This window comes from Dermacentor variabilis, unplaced genomic scaffold (assembly GCF_050947875.1).
Source record: "Dermacentor variabilis isolate Ectoservices unplaced genomic scaffold, ASM5094787v1 scaffold_14, whole genome shotgun sequence".
NCBI classification, from domain to species: Eukaryota; Metazoa; Arthropoda; class Arachnida; order Ixodida; family Ixodidae; genus Dermacentor; species Dermacentor variabilis.
The window spans coordinates 6,180,417-6,202,320 of NW_027460302.1; the positions used below are offsets into that span (position 1 = coordinate 6,180,417).

General features: G+C 51.0%; 1 protein-coding gene across 2 annotated transcripts in view; it reads left to right on the plus strand.

Moving 5' to 3' along the window:
- Nucleotides 1-9,722, plus strand: part of LOC142567789 (methylosome protein WDR77-like) — a 223,545-nt gene extending 213,823 nt beyond the window's left edge. For both annotated transcript variants that reach the window (XM_075677941.1, XM_075677942.1), the window contains exon 9: nt 9,530-9,722. In XM_075677941.1, coding sequence (XP_075534056.1) covers nt 9,530-9,686 — 157 coding nt within the window. In that variant the 3' untranslated portion in view covers nt 9,687-9,722. The remainder of the gene's footprint in view (nt 1-9,529) is intronic.
- The last annotated feature ends 12,182 nt before the right edge of the window (nt 9,723-21,904 follow it).

A 21,904-nucleotide genomic window follows, 5' to 3' on the forward strand; every position in this document is an offset into this window, starting at 1 on the left:
ATGAAGTGATGCCAGACAACATGTCAACGACATACCGTCGATCTATATACCCAGGTGCTGGATGGCGTCTAGTCCCAGCAGTGATGTCCTTTTAGTCGTTACGTGAAACATCACGGAGGAAAAACCTTTGGAAAAACTGGACAGTGGCTTGAAACAAACCTTGAATGTCAATGCATTGCTTGGAAAAATTTCTCAAGTCCATTGATGTTTTTGACAGCGTGTGCTGCTCACCAAAATGATGTCTAAAATCATCAGCAGTCATCAATGACACAGACGCTCCCGTGTCCACCAGCAGTCACATGGAGACGCCGCTAACTATGACTTGAATTTCCAAGTCTTTTTTTAGTTTCAAAGGCGCTGATGGCCAACAGACGCGGTAGCTGATCTGCGATTGTTGACGAAAACAGTGTACTTGAGCTACTTTCTGCGAAAGAGGCATGTTGCACAGTGGTTTGAGTCTTTCAGCAAAGTGAAATGGCCCAACATGTGGCAGGCATTGCAGTGCCAATTTCTTGCTGCACAATTCTTGTAGGACGCGATATGTTTTGTGCTGCCACACCGATTGCATGCGCGATGTTCGAAATTAAGTCCTTTCTTCACATCCTGGTCTTCCTGGTGATTTACTGAGGGCTGCGAATCACCACGGTTCCCGGAGGAGCCTCGGGATAAATGTCAACCCTCTTTTCGGCTTCCTGGAAGTCGGCCATCTTGGCACGTCCACGGAACGCCATGTTGAGATGTCTCAACCTTTTGTATATTTTCAGAGCCGAATGCACAGTTCACTCGATGCAGTGCTTCTAAGGAACGGCCAGTTTCTTCCGCCTTGTCCAGAGACAGGTTTTCACCATGGGCTAACAGCTTCTCGCGAGCGCTGGCTTTCGCTACACTATGGATAATCTGATCTTGGACGTGCTCGTTATAAGTGGTGCTGAAGTTGCACTGGACTGCTTTTTTCTTCAACGCCGTAACAAAGTCAAGAAAATTCCTCCTCCCCCAAGTTGCTTCGGGCTCGTAAACTCGTTCCTCTCCGCCAATACGTTCGTTGATGCGGCGAACAGCCGGTCAAGAAGTTGCATGAGTTTTGGGAAATCCAACCCGGCCGGAACAGAATCGGTTGACGTTGAGGCCACTTGAGTCAACTGTCTAGCCGCTTCCTGCTCCTCTTTGCACTGTCCTTGTCCCAGCACGCTGACGAGCGCGGACGCTCGCCGCGCGTCCGCCCATTTGCCGCCGCCGGCCGCTTCAGGTGGGCCTGAAAATTTTTTTTCTATCGGTACCACAGAATAGACAGTGGCCAAGGCAACTCAAGAAAGACAGGAAGGTTTAGAGCAAAGAAAGCCACGCCAAGTATGGGTGCAAGAACAAGCCGGAACTTGAAGCAGAAACGTAGAAGGCGAGAGCAATGGGCTGAAGAAGGCTTAGGCAGTTGGGCCTCGCAACACAAGTGCATTGGTGGAGGTTGCATGCCGTGCAGTCTCCGAAAAAATCGTTTCACTCTCGAAGTTTGTTGGTTCCCCGAAGCTTCAGTCGGAACTGGAGTGGGAAACCCATCCTAATCGCCAAAAGTTGTTGTGTCGGCATCGTTGGCGGTGCTTGCCGTGTGCTTTCCAGATGCTGGACGCCCTCCGTCCGTCGCTGTCGACACAACACCTATCATATAATATTCGCAAATGCTTTCATAAACCTGCTTCGCAAATCCATTTCACTGCTCCAAATTGTATCTTTGGCTGCTCCAAAAGCTGGTCTGAAATGGCATGGGGCTGTAGCATCACTGATAATATAAAGCGCTAGGATTATGAACATAGTTAAACCTCTATATAATGAAATTCAATATAACGACATTCTCGATATAGCATATTATTAACTTTTCATTGCCTCTTGGCCGTAGAACACCATATATTTAGAACCTCAATATAACGAAGTGTGTTTCTTTGCGATTTAAATATAACAAAATTTCACTGCCGAGAAAATTAATGGGAACTTCCGCAGAAGCACATGGTCAAATGATTGAATTACAAGCGGTTGCTTGCAAATGGCACTTCTCAAGTCGCATGCCGCGCAACAAGAGCAACCGCCGAAGTGGAGCCGCATCATGTCCGGTATAAAGTGCAAGTGCGATACGTTCCTATCGTGCCCTGCGCACTGTGTGCTTTAGGTGCGAGTGTAAGTGTGCAAGGGTGAGACAAGAAAGATAGTGGCTTTACAAGTGCCACCTCCCGTACAAGCAAAGGCAAAGAGGGGGAGGGCAGCGAGCTTTAGTAACGCGATCAAGCGCATGCAAGGGGGCGGGAGGCAGGAATGGGGGCTAAGTTGGCACATGTCTCAGCCGTGGCTGCACATGGCTGTAAGCACGGCCGAGCGCATACACAGCCGCACACACTGCGTTGGACGTAATCTGCCGCGTATGCAAAGAGTGGACGTGCCGAGATGGCATGACAATGTGTAAGCTTACTTACCGCATGTTTAGTATTTGAGGTTGCGTAATCTCGGGTTTCGGTGACCCGTTCGAGCGAGAGGCAAACGAAGCATTCACTCTTCATTGCCGGCGCTTTTCGTGATAGCGCCGTCGCAGTGTGGGTGACGCCATCAGCCGCGGGGGCGGAGTGCATGCAAAAGCGTGGCTGGCTTCACTTAATCTATACCACCGATGTTAAGATATAGTCGAAGTCCGTTTTGCTCATCGTCTTGAATTTCCATATCCCGCCTTGCCCGTGTTTTTCTTGGCATAAAACAGTATCATTCGTCACCGACTCCGAAATTTATCCAAATGAATTGTTTTCTCATTCAACTTTGTTTAGATTGTCCGATAATTTGGAAAATTCTGCGACCCCTTTCCGTGTAATATTGATCGGTGACTGTGCTTGTTTCCATAAAAGGTCGAATTTCAATGCATTGAAATTTTCATATACTGAAGTAAATTGCCGATTTTACCGACTTCGTTTTATTGAGGTTTAACTGTATTATTATGCGTACATTATTTAGCTTTTTGTGATGGACCGTTTTGTCACGTACTAGTGATGGTCAAGGATGCATTAGCAAAACTGAATGACAAGACTAAGTTTTTGTTGGGCAAACCTGTGCCCATAAAGAACAGGCTACACTTAAAGCAAAACGATAGCGACGAACATAGTCTGTGTTCGGGGAAATCTGAGCTGCGGGTCAAACGCATTGGCTTTCATACATGAGTCATTGAAGGTTCCAGAGTAATCGCTGGTGTTCGCATGTCTTCCAGAAAGTACTACACATTTCGTGTCACGCATACAATCAGATTGCACAAAGTTCGGTGACAACAGACAATGGATGAAACCATCGATAACATTCCAGAAACTTCCGACACATGCAGGTATGCCGAGCGCCGAGCAATAACGTTTAACATTTGTTAGCTGGTGAAAAGCAGTCATCCGAGAAAGATAAACAAGTACACTTGTCATGGCCTCCATCTTAAAAAGCATGGTCCTGGTGTTACGAACATAACAGGAAATAAAAAGTAACAAAGCAATAAAGAAACACAGTCCCAAAGTTTGTTAGAACTGTTAGAACAGCTGAAGGTGCACATCGACTAGTTCAGATGGCGCCGCCGAATGTCATCTAGCGCGACCTTAGTCCATTGCGCCGATGTGTCGGATGATCTTGTAGGGTCCAAAATAGTGGTAGAAAAGCTCACTGAGACCTCGTCAGCATATTGGGGTGCAAACCCAAACACGGTTGCTAGGCTGGTACTCCACGTAGCTTCGACGAAGATTGTAGTGCTGGCTGTTGCTCCTCTGCTTGTTTTTAATGCGCAGGTGGGTGAGCTGTCCGGCTTCTTCAGTGCGCTGGAGATAGGCGGCGACACCGATATTCTCTATGTCATTGACGTGCGGCAGCATGAATGGCTTGATCTGCTTTGTTTCTTGCACCGCCATGTCGTAAGCAAAGGTTGCATATGGAAGGATGGCACCCTGCGTCTTGTGTTCGATGTCGACTTGAATTGCCAGCATGTCGGCGACGGTCTGCTTTAGCCTCTCCGTAAGACAATTCTTCTGCGGGTGGTAGGCAGCTGTCCTCTTGTAGTTTTGTGCGGCTGTGTTACAGACATGCTTGCGTGGGCTCTGCTGTAAAAGCCGTTCCTAGTCGCTGATGAGCACTTCTGGGGCATTGTGTCCATAGCAAGATATTCTTGATGAATAATTTCACCACTTCGGCCGCAGTACCTTTAGGCAGGGCTTTCATTTCGGCGTAGTAGGTAAGGTAGTTGGTAGTTACAATGCTCCACTTATTCCCAGATGTTGATGTCGGAAATGGCCCCAATAAGTCTATCCCGATTTGTTGGAAGCGTTGGCAAGGAGGCTCGATTGGCTGTAGCAGTCCTGCTGGCCTTGTTGGGGCGCCTTGCGTTGCTGACAGTCTCAGCATCTCTTGACGTAACAGGTGACGTCAGTGCTGAGGCACAGCCAATAGTACTTGTATCCTTGCAAGCATACAGGAAAATCCGAGGGGCCCGGCTGTCTGATGATCATGCAGGGCATGTAATATGTCTGGCTGCAATACTACAGGCATGACGAGAAGGTAGTTTGCCTGGACTGGGAAAAAGTTCTTTACGAGCATGTCGATTTGCTGCGAAAATGAAGACAATCCTCGCCTAAATTGCCTAGAGACAACTTCGATGTTGCCTACCAAATACTCAATGAGGCTTTTTAAAAAAAGCTCCAGGTCTGCTCGTTACTGTTCAGTGAAGTCTTCTGCGCTTATTGTTCCTAGGAACATGTTGTCATTCTCATCGTCTGTGGCGGGTCAATGGGGGTACGTGATAGGCAGTCGGTATCAGAGCTTCGATTCTGATTTGTAGACGACAGTGATGTTGAATTCCTAGAGTCTGAGACTCCATCGTGTGAAGCTTTAAATTGGGCAGCCTACACGAAGCATGGTCGTTGCTTATGACTTTGGAGGGCCTATCGTAAAGGTAAAGGCGGAATTTCATGGTAGCTCAAATGATGGCAAGGCATTCTACCATTGTAAAATAATTGGCTTCAGCTTTTGACAGCAACCGGCTAGTGTAAGTAATGACCCTTTCCAATCCATCTTTCCTTTGGACTAGAAAGGTGCCAAGGCATAGGTTACTTGCATCTGTGTGAATTTCAGTGTCAGCGTCTTCGTCAAAGTGGGTGAGCATTGGTGGTGACTGCAGGCACTGTTTCAGCTCTTGGAAGGCTTCGGCTTGCGGCACTTGCCACTTGAAATTTACATCTGATTTCGTGAAAAAGGTTAATGGCTCGGCGATGCGCAATAAGTTCTTGACGAAGTGCCTGTAATTGGCACACAAGCCAAGGAATCTGCGCGCTCCCTTCTTGTCGGTAGGCTGTGGGAAGTTAGCTATGGCAGATGTCTTCTGTGGATTGGGGCGGATTGCAGATTTATGGATGATGTGGCCGAAAAACACGCTCATCGTAAGTGAATGCAGCACTTTTCCAACACTTTTCCAGCACTTTGCCTACTGTGATAGTCAAAATCCCCAGTGAAGTCAATGGCGTAATCCAAGTAGACGAGACAGGAATGCCACTTCAACCCTGTTAACAGCGTGTCCATCATGCTCTGGAACTTTGCAGGTGTCAAGCACAGTTCGAATGGCATAACGTAAAATCGTAGAGGCCGTCCGGCATGATGAAGGCAGTCTTCTCGCGATCCCTCTCGTCGATTTATGTTTGCCAGTGACCAGTCTTAATATGCATCGACGAGAACTACTTAGCGTTGCAAAGTCGATCCAATGCGTCGTCTATTCGTGGGAGGGGGTATACGTCCTTTTTAGTTACCTTGTTCAACCAACGATAATTGATGCAGAAGTGCAGAGCTCCGTCCTTTTTCTTCATCAAGACTACAGGAGATGCCCATGAGCTTTTCTGACCGCTAGATGGTGTCGCGCAGCATTTTATCACCTTGTTGCCTTATAGCTTTGCGTTCTCGCACCGAAACTCTCTGAGGGTTCAGGTGTAATGGTCGAGCACATTCTCCGTTTATTATGCGTCCAACACTTGATGTCGAAAATCAGTCTTCATATCATCGGGGAATACGTTTAACCTGTTGCAGCTTACTCATGGGGAGACTTAGATTTATATCGAAGACGGGTTCCTGAACTTTGACCGCCGAGGTAGATGAATACTAAAGGACAAATGGTTTGCATGCTTTCCACATTATCATCTATGAATGCCGTCGTCGTGCCCTTGTTGATGTGCTCGAATGCCTGACTGAAGTTTGTCAGCATCACGTTCACTTTTGTTCCGTGCAATCAAGTGATCCCTCTTGTGACACAAACATTAATGTTATCTTTTCGGCATCATCGTAGGTAGTGGATGAACTTTGGCATTTTGACGAATATTAACCGCACCTCCATCGGTTGGTGCTTTTAGTTTCTCGGAAATGGGCTTACAGACTGACCTCGGGCGGGTTCAGTGTATGGTGGGCACTGCAGTGACAGGTAGCAACCTGGTGATGGCGAACAAGATGGTCGTCGAGAGCTCCATTAAGCGGCTGCGAAGTAGTCGGCGATCTCATGTGATCGCTTGCCAAGCTGTGGACGCATCATGTTGGTAGCGAAGCCTCGTAATACCATCTTGCAGTATGGGCATGGTAGTAGACGTGGCCCGCTTTTTTACGGTGATGGCACAGCAGGCGGTGGTCGGGGGTGCGCCAAATATCCGTTTTCATTGGGGCATTGCAATAGCCAACGTGCAGATGGGCTGGCCTCAGCTGCGTCGTCTGGCAACAAAATTATGACAGGGCCTGATGTGGGTGTGGAGGGGGGATGTGACGGCGGACTGCAGCGGCGTAGCTAAGCGCTTTTGGCTGAGGCTTCAGTTGTTCAGGGCCTCGTAGAGACTGCTTGATCTCCTCGCATACAAGGGCGGCAATCGAAGTCACTTGAGGCTACGATGAAGGGAACAACTTCTGAAGTTCCTCCCGTATGACCACTCTCGTAGTCTCGTGCAGGTAGTCGGTGCCCAGTGATTAACCTTCGGCTTAGTTCGTTCAGATCGTGCGGTGGTTGAAATGCCAGTTTTGTATTTTGAGTGTTTCCTTGATGTTGGTGGCCTCATGAAGAAACTCTTCGATGGTCTTCGGTGGGTTTCGTATCGTTCTGGCATCATGCATGAGCAGGTGAATATTCTTCTGACATTTCCAGGTCAGCATGGCGGAATATACTGGCCAGTTCTTCCATAAAGATGGCAGTGTTCTCGTTAGGTAGCTGCGCTTGGGCTTCCAGTAGAACTTCGGCCTTTTCTTTTTGGACAACGCTTGTGAAGGTCGTCAGGAAGTTACTGTGGAACAGATCGGATGTTGTGAGGGTGGACTCACGGTTCTCGAGCGAAGTCCTCGCGGCGTAGCTTATCCTCATAAGTCAAATTCTTGAAGGCTGAGATGCTTTTGAAAGTCTCAAGCCAGATTACTGGATCCTCTGACGAAGCTCCACGGAAGGTTCAGCTTCGTCCACGGAAGGTGGTGGCTCTCTGGTTCGTTGAAGCATGATGGGGACGCTGGGGCTGCCATTGTGGCTGTTGACTTGACCACAATCTTCCTGGCCGTATCAGGCAGAAGTCGGTCGCCTCCTAGGCTGTTAGCTGTTATGAGGGCTGATCTAGCAAGCAGCATGGCAGACGATCGAGCGAGCCGAACCAAGTGTCAAAGCATCGCAATGTCATGCTCTCACGTGACTATAGTTTCTGCCTCATAGCATCACAATACAGTGGAAGCGAAACCAAAACTGGCTGCTGTAAAGCTATTATATTGAATTATTTGCAGTATATTTAGGCTTGCCAAAATTTTTGCTACACTTTAGCGGTCGCGGCCTTATAAATTTAACGAAAATAAACAAACAGTAGATAATATAGTCACGTTGTAGTGACGGTGAAGAAAGCAACAACACTGCGAATGGCGAAACTAGTGTTTTATTGGGCGAACCTGTGCCCTCAGAAAGAGGCTACGCTCAAAGCACAACGATAGCGGCGAACACAGTCGGTGATCGTCCAAAATCTCATCTGCCGGTCAAGCGCGTCGGCTTTCATACACGGGTCATCGAAGGTTCCAGAGCAATCAGCGGTACCCGCGTGTCTTCCAGAAAGTTATACACAATTTGCGTCACACATGCAATCAGATTATACAAGCTTCGGTGACAACAGAACCATCTATAACATTCGAGAAACTTCCGATACATGCGAGCGCCTCTCGCATTGAGCGATAACATTTCTTAGGCAGTGAAAAGCGGTCACCCGTAAAAGATAAACAAGTCCACGTATCAATATCATGTTATAAAAAGGCGCCGACTGCCTGAGCAGGCCATCTGTAGCAGCCGCTGCTACAGTCTTCACCACTGCTGTGTGGACATGCTGAGTGCATGAAACTCACTATCACCGGCAATCATTGCAAAGAAGCTTCAATTATCGTGGCAGTAGTTTTCAATGATCTGAATGGCGCTGACAACTACCTCTCTCGTTAACATGGTCATCCAACAGGACAGTGTCAGCGCTCGAGTTCCAAGGATGGTGCTAGCGACTGGGGTTGCTCTGAAATCTGAAATAAAATCTTTCTGTATCTGCATATGTAGTCACCAGTGCGTCTGTTTTTCTAAGCGTGCGTTTACTTTGTCTTAGCCACACCGACGATATTGATTCCCAAATTTAAGAAATAAAGTGCACCCCTTGCACAAGAATATAGAGTATGCTAGAATAGAAGAAGGAAATAAATTATTGTAGGAGGGAGCATGATGTCAGGCAGCCAGCCTTCACAAAAAATTTTCTGTGAAGCCACTCCTTTCACCTTATTTCCCTCAGAAACTCAGCCCAATACGTGAGCCTGCACTCAACAAACTTGGCTCACTGTGTTTGGCTCCTAATAGATTTAGTCGGTGTGCGGTTCTTCGGATGTAATTTGCCAACTACTCTGTGCACATTTATCCCAATGTGCTTGTGTGACATGTCATCTATAGCAACGTATATATATTTATCATCATTCCCGTTGGTTTTTGTAAGGAGTGTCACTGAGTGCGGTGGTGAAAGACATTAAAAGTTACCGTGATATGGTCACATGTTGGGTCAACCCATTCTGCCTTCAATTTTATCGTATAATGTGTGCTTCTTCCTAGTTTTCTTCTTCCTCTATATATGCTGGTACTTAACTAACATGTTGTTGGGGAGGATCGTATCCTTCTTCAATTAGTGATGGAGAGTGCTGGTTCTCGAGAGTGGTACTGTGCGCTTTTCACATTAAACTGTAGCCTGTGTGTAACATACCTATCTGCTCATGTACTTTAAGTTTGAATGATTTGGGCCTACGTAACCATGTTTTGTATAATGTGCTTACCTGTTCCTGTACCTTTAGTTTGTATTATTTTTTGTGCATTTAACACTTGAGTAATGTATTTCCATGTTCGTGTGGCTAATTATTTCATATGCAATTTATGTACTGGTGTATTGCCACCCCTTACGTAATGCCTCTATCAAGGTGCCTTTAGGTATTGAAGTGAAGTGATTGCAGAGCCCCCCCATGTTGTGTTTTGCAGCTACCGCAGCGAGGAACACAGCGACTTCGTGCGAGGCCTCTGCTGGACTGGTGAGCATGTGCTCCTGTCGGCGGCATGGGATGGTCGCGTTGTACAGCACTCGGTCGGCCCCGCACCCGAAAGCGGGGACGCACCTTCCTCTGCCAGCGGCCAATAAACTTGTGTACTTGTAAAGGAGCTCTAATTCTTGTATGCTTGTGCAGTGCAAAGTGCTTGTAAAGTACTAAGCGTCATTTTCAGAATAATCTTCAATGCCTTCTTCATCAGCCTAGCTACTGGTACTCATTCACTATCACACTCACGTCTACTCACTCCAGTCGGTAATCATTCACATTCATACTTGCATCCACTCACACTCTTCATCACTCACTCACAGTCACACTCACACGCATGCTTTGAAATGAGTCTGAGTGGGTATGCCGACCACGGTGTAAAGTACTATTTTCAGGTGAGTTTCATGCTTGTTTCATGCTTGCACATTGTCTCCGGCCACCAGGTGGCTCATCGACCAAAGGTACATCAGCAGGTGCTCTTCCCATGCTTCGATATAGTAAACATCCTTGTTTTAACTACTTTTTGTGTTCTGCATACTTGCCACCATTTTGCGTAGTCAAGTACGTTCTTTATTTCGGGACATTTTTGGCGCACGCACACGCAGTCTGCGTTCCGTCCTGCCGCACCGCACACGGCTTACTCAGCCGATTACTTCACTCACTGGAGTGGTTTAGTTGAGCATCTTTACGGTACGCTCCGCTCCGAGTGGCCCCACTAAGCCAAAGCGGAGTGGCGGGCAATTTTCACGTTTTAGTTATACGTTTATCGTAGCGGAGCATACCTTTTGTAGTTTCAGCGCCCTCTGGCCAAATTCAAGGTTATGAAAGAAAATAAAAACACCTATAGATCACTTTTATACAGTACAACGTGTGTATGTATATGTGTGTATATATATATATATATATATATATATATATATATATATATATATATATATATATATATATATATATATATATATATATATTGAGACAAGATTATTTCAAATTACGTGCGCCAGCCGCCTCCTGCGTCCATCCAGTTTACTGCTACCTGCGAAAGATAGCGGCAGTGAAGCGGGCAACGCGGGCTCGCAAGGCACGCGCAATCGGAGCAACCTGTCATCAGCGCGGGACACGAGGGAAGAAGAGGTGTGGGACTCTGGTCAAAAAGACTGGACGTTCTAGTGAGGCTCTCGCTTAGCTGTTTGTCGGGCACAAGTTTGCCCAACGTAAAGTTATTAAAACAGCGTCAATCAGTTGCGTTACAATATATATATATTACTTATTTGTCCATGAAGTATGTAGACACGTGCTTGTAATTCGTTACCAGTCTATTTTATCCAATGGAAAATAAAGCGCCGTCTTGGGGAACGCTACGTGATAGCCAGCGATTTGCTTTCTGCATTCAATCCAATCCTTTCTGGCGCCAACGCTAGCTAAAGCAATGCGAGGCACGCTCCGCTCAGGCAGCTTCTAAGCGGACCGTCTTCCTCGCTCCGCTAGCCTACACAGCTAAGCGGACGGCGCATGTGCATTCGCACTTGTGCTCCGCTCAGCTGCTGAGCGGAGTGTAAACACGCTCAACTAAAACACTACTAAGTTCGTTGTGCGCTCACCGCATGCCGACGGCGCACACACGCCTTCAATGTTCTACCTCCCCGCCACACACCGTTGCCTACCGTCCCGTGCATGTTACTCTATGGAGTTGCCTACCGTCTCGTGCCTGCGACTCTAGGCCACCTGGCGTCGGTCCAGTACCCTCACAAATCACCCCCGCCCCCCTTTTATCCTGTGAAGAGTGCTTCCAAGGCACATGATAAGGGCTCAGCTGGTCTGCATTAGCGAAGCCTTTCTGTTTTCCTGTAGCCGAGTCTCTAAGTCTGTAGGTATTGCGTCCAATATGTGCAGTGACACTAAATGGCCCTGTGCGTTGAGGGGCAAACTTGGCTGTGAATCCAATGGCTGCCTTAGCGGGTGCGTGTCCCGGAGAACCAAGTCTCCAACCTAGAATGTAGCTGGAGTGCGCTTTTTGTTGTAATACTTTGCCTCGCTGGCTTTTGCCAAAGTTTGGTGGTCTTGTATAAAGGTCCAGGCATCTCGAAGGTACACATCCAGTTCAGAAGCTAGGGCATGAGGCACAGAAGCAGGTACCTCGGTGCCAGCTGCCTGATTGTGATGGCTCCATGGGTTCCATAATTCCTGCCCATAGCACAAGAAGGCACGCGTAAAGCCAGTAACTACACTTTCAGACGTGTGCATTGTAAACGCCACTTCGGGCAGCATTTTGTCCCAGTCCCTGTGGGAAGTGCAGTAGCCCACCAGGCATTGTTTAACCGTGTTTAACGGTTGCGTTATGGTGTTCCAACGTCTGTCCTGCTGGTCTGTTGGGACTGTGTGGCTCTCCTTGATTCCCCAGTGCTGGAGAACGCCTTTCCACAATTCGCTTATGAATGGTTTGCCATTGTCGCTAGAGGTATAACTAGGCACACCATGCTGGCAAAAACGATCGTTGTATTGATGATCAATTAAGGAGGTAGGCGCACGTAATGGGAAAAGCTCCAAAAACTACATTAACTTGTCCAGCTCCACCAGCACCAGCATGTATTTGCGGCGCCGAGGGGTTGCGGGCAGTGGCCCAATAGGGTCCACACTTAGCTGCTGCATTGGGTGGGTGGCCCATGAAATGACCATCGGTCCTTTTGGTTTTTGCCGGTGAGGTTTGAAAGCCTGGCACTGCTCGCAGCTGCGGCTGTAACGGGAGATATCGGAGTAGATAATGAGCCATGTGAACCGGCTCTTCGCATGTTTCCAAGTTTCAAAAAAGCCTAAATGCCCACTTAGGGGGTAGTCATGCTCCATTTTCACTGCCATGTCTCGTAAGTGTTGGGGAAGCCAGGTTACGTTCACCGACCGTGTACGTAAACATACCATTCGAGATTTCGCTGTCATCAATTATGTCCTTCACGCTCTTGGACTGTTTAGCGTCACCAGGTAGCAGGCCAGACTAAGTTTTGCAGCAGCAGTGGATCGTTGCATTGTTCCAACTGGAACTTTGCAGTGTCGGTGAGTGGGGACACATCAGTCACATCAACAGGGGCTGCTAGTTCAAAACGAATGGTTTTTGTGACTTGCACTTTGATTGGAAACCAGTCCTCTGCCAAACAAGGCTGAGCACATTCGGCAGCAGGAATGGGGCACCTGCTTAGTGCATCCGCTGCGATGTTGGCCCGTTTTTTACGATGCCTTATGGTACATTTGAACCCTTGTAATCTCAACACCCAATGTCGCACTGCACGATGTCTGCTCAGTTGTAAACATCCAAGCCAATGATGCATGGTCACAATGCACCTCAAATGATGTGAATTCTACATACGGTCGGAATCTATCGACAGCCCACACCACAGCGAGGCATTCCCATTCTTGGACATATAGTTCTTTTCAGCAGCGCTGAGGGTCCTGCTTATAAATGACAGGTCTTAGTTCACCTTCAACTTCCTGCAACAACACTGCCGATATGCCAGTGCCACTGGCATCTGTTTCAATCACAAATCGAACACGTTCAGGTCAGGCAATACCACAGCCAACTTTTCTGCCAGCATTAGCCTCAGAGTCTGAATGCTGTGTGTTGCTCGGCCCCAAACCCAGTGGGCTCCTTTTTTGAGGAGAGCTGTCATGGGTTTGCCTTTGTCAGAAAACAAGGGGATAAAATTTCTGTAGTATCCCATAAGGCCCAAAAACATTTGGAGCTCCTTGACTGTTTTAGGGCATGGGAACTTGCAACCACTCGCACCTCGTCTGGGTCAGGTTGACTTTTGCCTGGAGAGATTACATGTCCAAGAAACCTTAAAGCCTCTTCTTTTTTCCGTGTACGCATCGCCGTACGACATCGGTGCTGCCTAACTCAGGAAGACGCTTTTTGCCGAGAGGCGCCCATTGCATTCAGTTCATGAACACTGGGAAGTACCGAAAAGAACTACTCCCAGCTCAACGAAGAAAGTGTAGCAGTAATCTACGGCATCGGTCATTTCCATAAGCACATAGCTGGCCAGCATGTGACCATAATAGCAGATCACCAGCCGCCAGTTGGAATCGGGAATGAAACAAAGCAAGTACCCCGAGTCCTTTCATCAAGGATGACGCGATGGTGCCTTGAACTAGCAACGTGCGATTACAAGTTGGTGTACAGTCCTAGCCTACTGCACCAAAATGCGGACGCTCTAAGCGGACTTCCACTACCGGCACAAGTTGAAGAGCCTTATCCCCTGAGAGATGTGCTCATGCTGGCTATCACGCCCAACTTCGAGCTTTCACCGCGTCAACTAGCAAGAATGACTCGAGAGGACTCAGTTTTGTCCCAAGTGATGGAGGCTGCCTCAAACGGCGAAGTTCATAAACTGCCAAAATAACAGTTTTCGTTGTGCCGGAAACTGGAGACGGAGCTTTCGGCGCAGGAAGGGTGCCTTGTTAAGGGGGGGCACTGCTATATAAATAATCTTTATTTTCCCATCCATACTAATCAACACTCGTCAGTCTTGATATTTTTGCACTGATTTCAAATATGTACTTAGTTCTGGTGCAGCTCAATTAGTTGTTAAGGTAATTAACATAATTCCCTTTGTTTCCGGCCTCAATTAAAAATAAATGGCACAATAAATTATTTTGAAGCATGGTTAGATAGGTTAAGGAGTAAGGATTCAAGTATAGCAAACACTTTTTTGATGTGACCATTAATTGATACTTTACAGCCCATTGAATGTAAGCCCACAAAATGTGGCAACCATGTGGCATAAAATGTAGCAAAATAAATTTCTGAAATGAAAGTTAAGAAATCCGCTTGCTACCTTTTATAGAGTACATATTAGACTTCATTCTGCAAAAACAATTTCAGTTCTAACTGTTCTAGGTGTTGAGATATCGAGGCCTCAATATTGCGTAGAGCCAAAAGTTTGTTTTGACAAAAATGCGGGAAACAAACAGCACAAAATTTAATGAAAATTAACAGATGTTTTGCACATATTTACAAATGTACATTCATAATAACCACCAGGAAAATTGCCTGCTGCTGTTTAAATGTCGTCTCTTCAGTTCTTCTTGAATACTGTTGGCCAAGGAACGACTCCAAGCGCATTGTTTTTTTCTGCGTTTGGCCTTCTCAGCCATCCGTTTGTTGCTCATTGGGCTGAGATTCAAGCTGAGCTCGTTCAGGATTGCTGCCGATGTCCTCCTGTTGCCTGCGTTGAATCGCATCACTGCCTCTGCCACAGCAGCTTCTACAGTGAATATTGATGCATGGCGTTGCTTTCGTGCAAGTGACCAGATTATGGAATGTAAACTCATTATTGTTTTGAGTTTTACCTCTGTGGAACCACTCAAGAAGCTTCCTTTCTGAGAGGCGCTCATAAATTGGAAGCACTGCTTTGCATACATGAGGTGGCAAGCTATACCGGTGTTTGGGAGTAGGCTTGCCTCGGGCTGCTGCTGCATTCTGCCGGCACCAAGAATCTGGGCCTGTTGGGCGCAGACTGTGATTAGCGGCTTTATCATTAGAAGTAATGTGGTAATATGTCGCCATCACAGCCTTGTGAGTTGCCTCTACATCTCCTTTGTGCGATTTCAGCCCCCAACCATAGTAACAGCTCAACTTTGTTGTGAAGTCACCCGTGAGCCTTCCTCTGCCACCAAGCTAGGTTCTCTGTCCCCTTGTGTTTCGTGATCAAGTTGCGCAGGGCTGTTCGCATACGCTTTTACACGTGGTTAACAGAATCTTTTTTAAATTTTTACGTAAGCGTATATAAGTAGAAGGCCAGCTTGCACCTCCATTTCTCCAGCCTTCTTGTCTGTTCTTTTGGCATAAATGGCTAGCCCTCCAAGCTGTGTGCATTGGGTTATCCTTCTTTGGTTCCCGCTCGCAGCCAGCACAAAAATTGCTTAAAACAACGTAGTCCAGCACGAGCCCCGAGAGAGTGAGAAGAAACTTTCTTCTAAGGATTTATGTGGTTGAGGCCCTCGGTCCAGGGCCCTAACGGCTGTCGCTACCGCTCCCCGAGGAAAGTTCGACAACTGCACCTACCCTATATGGGATGAGTGTCCACTTGTCATCCGCGAACCATCAAAAGATACGGCGATGTTAGCATTCCCCAAGTTCAGCACACAATATTTGCTGAACTAACTGTGCACTTTGGGTCATCACTTCGGCGGCACGAATTGCTGCAGGGGTCATTTTTTTCACGTAGTTCTGACTCGTCTTGTGGAGACCGTGGTTGGAAATGTTCATCACCGAAAAAATATTAAGTGCTGTCTGCTGGTTCCCAGTGCGCTGCATAGCACGCGCTGCCAAAATATTTACAACGAACGGGTTCACCGTCTGATCTCCGCATACGTGCGGCGAGTTCCACGCGGACGCGATGTCTCCGCAGCTGGAACATGAGAGCGTAAGTTTCACAGCGCGGCCGTATTCTCGCTCACCTTTTTTTAACTCAACGTTGCCGCTATCACACGCTGTGCATTTCGCAAACCTCAAAAGCTGGTTTTGCAGATCCAAATTCACGATCGTGAATGCCGTGTCGTAAAGCGCACTGTCGACCACGTCGCTGTCTCGGTTAAAACAATCCGATTTCCGCTTCGTCGCTGCCATTGACGCGAGTTCCTGGAGTTTTTCCTCGGTTCGAATCCTTTTCTGCTCCATATCGGAAGGCTGCAACATCACCGTGTAACGGCGGACGCGGCCATTGCCGCCAAGTTCGATGCCTTGTCGACTCTCTGTAGCCTCTACATCGTGCGGCGACCTTTAAAATTAGCAACCATCAATTTCTTCCGCTTTTTGCCGAATTTGTTCAGCGTATAAAACATTCTCGCTGACCCTGGCATTGTTGCGTTTCTCAGTCGCTGCATGCAGTTTTTCAAAATGGCGTCTCAGCGCGACGGCGGTAGGGCATAGAATAAAGTGGGCAGGGTGGCTAGAATGCCAGAAGTGGTTCTTGTGGGGGAAGGAGGGATGGCTAGCACTATCTTCTGCAACCCTTGCGGGAGCACGGCTCCGCGCCAGCAGGGAAGGGGACATGAGAGTAAAGGAGATAGGTAGGAGAGAGAGAGAGGTAGAGGGGTCGCCATGGCAGCAACGAAGCAGCCCGGCAGGGTGGGCCCGGTGGGTTCGACTGGAGGAGTAAGGTGGGGACAGACCATATGAGGTGGCCCAGCAGAAGCGAAGTTGTGGAGGATCAGGAGGCCTGCTAACGGCTATCCGGCTTTGTAGAAAGTTCCTATAGTCTCGCCGAGAGCCCCGAAGAGTCGGGGTACTCGACGACACTTCGGAAGGCTGGTAGCTCATTACGACTGGGGAAAAGGATGTCTTCTTGCCGGGAACATCGGAGCCCCAGGCGGTGGAACTCCTGCAGAAGTCAGCCACGGTGCTGCAGAAGGTGCTCCAGTCTCTGGGTCACCGCAGAAGGCACAGGCTGGCGAGGTGACTTTCCCAAGGCGGTGCCGGCGGGCTGCCGTCCAGTGGCAGCCAACTCGCAGTCGCAGCAGCAACGTGGTACCCTTCGTGAGAGGCCGTGCTGTGGAACAGGCCGTGGAGGCTGGGCGAGGGATACCCGTTTGTCCGGGTGGCATGCGATCATGTGCCGGCGCAGCCTGTGTCTCGAGAAGTCTGTGGCCGTTACAGCAGGGCTGAGGGTGACGCTTGAATGGTGGGCACTCTTTGCAAGAGTGTCTGCCTTTTCATTGCCCGAGATCCCCATGTGCGCCGGTAGCCAGTGCAGGGATAGTGAGCATTCTGCGTCCTGAAGGGTCGTCAGTCTTGAAGACAGCAGCGCAATCCCAAGGCTAGCCCTGGCAGGGCTCTGCAGGCAGAGCAGCGCTGCCTTGGAGTCGCAGAAGATGGCTGCCGGAGTCGCTGGTAGCTCCACTGCCAGTAGGTCCACGGCAAGGTGGAGACCTGCTAGCTCCGCTGCGGTAGAGCTTGCATGTCCCGGGAAACGGCACAGCTTGCTCTTTTGTAGGGCCGGTGCAACACAGGCTGCTGTGGATGAGCCCGTCTCCGGCATCACAGATCCATCGATGAAGATGTGTAGGTGGTCCCGAAGTCTCTTGGAGGAGAGAGGCTACCGTCTGCTGTAGGGCGCATGTTGGGGAGCGGTTCTTCGAGACAGCTGGCAACTCCGTTGAGATGGGGACTCGTGGTCGGTGTGGTGGGAGAGGCTGTACGGCGTTTGCAGGCGTGTCCCCTATGACTTACTCATAGAGGTCACACAGCCGTCCCATGTGTGATGCTGGCCGGGAGCGTAGGCGGGTCAGGAGGGCTTGACCATCTGCTGGATGGTGCAGGCGATCACTATCGTAACCCCTGTTGCAAGAAGAGTAACGACAGGGGTAAGGCACCTGCCTCAGCAAGAGTGGCGACCACTTGTGAGGTTCGGGGAACGCCAAGACAGAGCCAGACTGCTGACCGATGCTGCAGTTCCAGTTTCCGCAGGCGGTGTGGGGGCAGCGCCAACAGAGGAGGGCATACAGCAGCCGTGAGGTGGCTACAGCTTCAAAGAGTTGCAGGACCCACTTGGTGGTACAGTCCTGTCCACGGGCAAGGAGCTGCGAGATCGCCTTGCGGACCCGAAATGTCTGGGCGTACAGGGCCTTGGCAGCCAGGTCAGCCGGTAGTCAATACGCAGCCCCAGGTAGGTGACTCCCATGCTCCACGGGATCTGGACGTCCTCCAGGCGCAGCCGGGCAGCTGAGCGGCGGGCTGCTGCTCTGAGATGCAGCATCAAGGCCCCGGTCTTCCTGGCCGAGATGGTAAGGCTTATGCTGCACAAGTAGGCAGCCGCAGTGTTCAGGGCTCTCTGTATGGCCGCACGTGCCTTGTGGAAGTGCTGCGGTGGTCCTCGCACACGTAGGGCGATGTCATCCGCGTAGATTGAGGACTGCACGGCAAAGTAAGGGTTGATCGGCAGGGCAGCAGGCAGCCATGCCAAGGCCAGGTTGAAGAGGAAGGGGCTCACCGATGAACCCTGTGGCACGCCTGCAGCGACAGGACGGGGGGGGCTGCTCTTCGATCGACCCACACGTACCCTGAGGGTGCGGTTCTGCAGGAACAACGAAAGGAACTCCCGCAGGTTGCCACAGATGCCGAGGAGGTCCAGGCCCTGCTGGACGACTGTGTGAGAAGGCTGTCGAAGGCACCCTGTACGTCGATCAGCAGGAGCATCACGAGGTCCCCGCCGGCCTTGGCGTCCTCCAGGGTGGACACCACGTCAGCGATGGAGTCCGCAGTGCACCGCCGCCCCCGGATGCCTGTCTGTTGGTCAGCCAGGAAGCCGCGAGCATGGGTCACCCAGTCCAGTCATGCCAGGGTCATTGCCTCCATCACCTTGCAGGCAGCAGAGGTGAGGGAGACCAGTCGATAGGATGACAGTTCCCTAGCCGGCTTTCTGGCCTTGAGGATGGGCGCCACAATGGCTGTGCGCCATGCCTCTGGCACCTGCCCTGACTGCCAGATCTCATTGAAGCACTCGAGCAGGCGCTGCTGTTCGCTAGCGGCCAGGTTGCGGAGCATCTGTGGCGTTACTCCGTCTACTCCTGGTGCGCTGCGGTGTTTCCCTTGCCTCAGAGCCGCCTGGAATTCGCACAGAGCAAGTGGCTCCTGGCAGAGGGCAACGACCTGGCTCGACGTCCAAGCGGGATGGAGGCTGTGTAGGCAGCTGGGCAGGGGGCTGTCCAACCGGTAGGATGGCTGCACTCTGGCATGGGAGGGGCGAACCGGTACGCCAGGAGTTCCGCTAGGGCCTCTTTGCTCATTCCTAGCGAGATGGCCACAGCGAGGAGGGATTGACGGCTCGTCCTCTTGCCGGTGAGTGACTTGAAAAGTCGCCAGGCTAGGGGCCCCTTGAACGGTCCTTGATGCTGGAGCACAGGCTCACCTAGCTCTAATTCTTCCTGCGCCGGGCCTGTCTTCTACAGCAGGCGTCCACTCGTCTGTATTCCGTCCAGCGCACTGGTCCGAACCCCAAGTGTCCGGAGTTGTGTCCCAGGAGTAGGAGCACTTCTGTGGTGAGGGAGAGGCGATGGCTGTGCTCACCCCTTGGCGGACGTAGGTGCCGCGTCCTCCGCTGTTCAAGATCACGAGTCCAGTTATACTGATGACGTCGTTGAGGCTTCGGCCTCGGCGGGAGCAGCTGCGGCTTCCCCAGTCTGTGTGGTGGGCGTTGAAGTCGTCACACAGGACTGCCTGCCTCCCGAGGCGTAGAGCCAGCTGGACAAGGATGGAGGAGTCCCATGGCCTTCCGGGTCGGATGTATATGCTCGCCACGGTCGTGTCTTGGCTGCCGAGACGAACCGTGACAGCACAATATTCCAGGGGGCCTCCTACGATGTCGGCCACTGGAACCACAGCGTGCGCCAGGTTGCACTAGACGTAGATGGCTGTCCGTGGCTTGCCGGGCTGGTGGGCTTCGACCAGGCACGGTGCATCCGTGCAGCCGCGTGTCGTGCAGGTGGTGGCGCCTTACTAGCCGGTGTATCCAGGGAGCCGCAGGTCCTCGGCCATCGCGTACACCTCCTGCAGAGCAAGCACGTCGTACTCACTCTGCAGGAGTTGCAGGGAAAGGTCCGCGTGTCGCCGCCGCAGAGTCGGGTGGCGGCGACCCTCCCTTGCTGTTGGCCGATCAGCCATGGTGGTTGGCTGGCTGATGGCAAGCCACTGCCTGCAGGCAGATGGACCGGAGTGGGTTGTCAGCTAGCAGCATGGTGCTGACTGCTTGCATGGTGAGCAGCAGGTTTGCTACCAGCTGATCCACGGTAGTCTGGGCAGGTGGGGCAGCAGTCTCCTGGCGTTGGGAGGCACGAGGGGATGGTACTGGGGGCCTAAGTGCGGGGCTGGGGCCCTTTAGCGCGCTGGCATATGACCGCGCCGGGGTTGAGGAGGACTGCTGCGGCTGCTTCTCCTCACGGACCGCTGCCCTGACAACTCGCCTAGACAATGCTGAGGTGGAGAAAGCCATGATGGTGGTCCCCTTGCAGTCTTCTTGCCATTTGGGGCAGGCGGGAGTGTCGGCCCTATGGGAGCCCCCGCAGTTCCTGCAGCGAACCGTCTGGCAGCAGGCGCCCTCCGCGTGGCTCTTGCCGCAGGAGATACACTCGGTCGGCCAACTGCAGGATTCCAGCAAGTGCCCGAAGCGACCGCACTGACGGCACTGCACTGGACGGGGTCTGGCCGGCCTCACCCTGAAGCCGAACTTGAATAGGCTCGAGTGTGCAGGGGAGGGCGGTCCCGCGAACCGGATGGTGGCGGTGCTCCCGTCCCGCGTTGCCTACGGCGCAGGAACGCTCGATTGCATGGCTCCCGGCAGGTCAGCGTCCACGGGTAACCCGACCACCCCGTGTAGGAAGCCGGTGCTCTTGCCGCGCTCGGCCGGGCTGCTCCGTGAAGCTCAGTAACTGCCAGCAGCTCTTCCAGGTACTCCCTGGTGGTGTTGTCAGCGGCCACGATGTTGCGTCTATGATTAACAAGAACCACTGCGACAACACTGCAACCATTGCGCGGTGCTCCTCGGAAGGCTCCGCTGGGCGCCGAGGGGCGGAAGAGCACCGTACCGACAACCGCAGGGTCCAGTGGGAGTGCCGCAGTCTCCAGGGCCCGTGCACGCCGCCGATCCCCCTTTGACTGTACCAGGCTGAAGCCGTCCGTGGTTGGCTCGCAAGCAGGTGGTGTCACCTTCTGCACTGCCGCTGCAAGCACGCTGGGGGTGACTAAGGTAGAGGGTAGGCGCCGTGAGTCGTCCGTGGCCCTTGGAGAAGAACGTGATACATCCGCAGGCTCCCTCCTCTGTTTCTGCTGCGTCTTCTTGCCGTTTGGCTTCAGCCGCGAAACAGGCTGGCGTGGTGGGTCCTTGAAGAACCGCGACGCGGGGTGCTCGGGGCCCCGCTGTCTCGGAACCGTGGGTGTTTCGTCCTAGAGCACGATCGCGTTGGCAGCGCTCCAGTTTACAGCGGGCTCGCTAGCAGACGACACTGCAAGGGGCGTGCCGCCATCAGCAGCAGACGGCGCGTCGCGGTAAAGAGAGGAGACCGATCCTCAGGTCACGTGGTTGCAAAAGTCACGTGACCAAATGGTCTAGGCACGAGTATTTCTCTGCATAAAATATAGGGAACGCCTAGGTGCAACTGGTGCCTTAAATATTTGAAAACGTCCCTAAAGTCGCGGTCTTGCCTGGATATGAGCCTGGCTTTGGCTTCTGCTCTTTGCATACTTGAAGAAAAGAGCCCTACGAAGACGCGGACTAAAATAACATGTACGACGGACAAGGCGCTTCTTCTGTTCTTTTAGTCCGCGTCTTCGTAGCGCTCT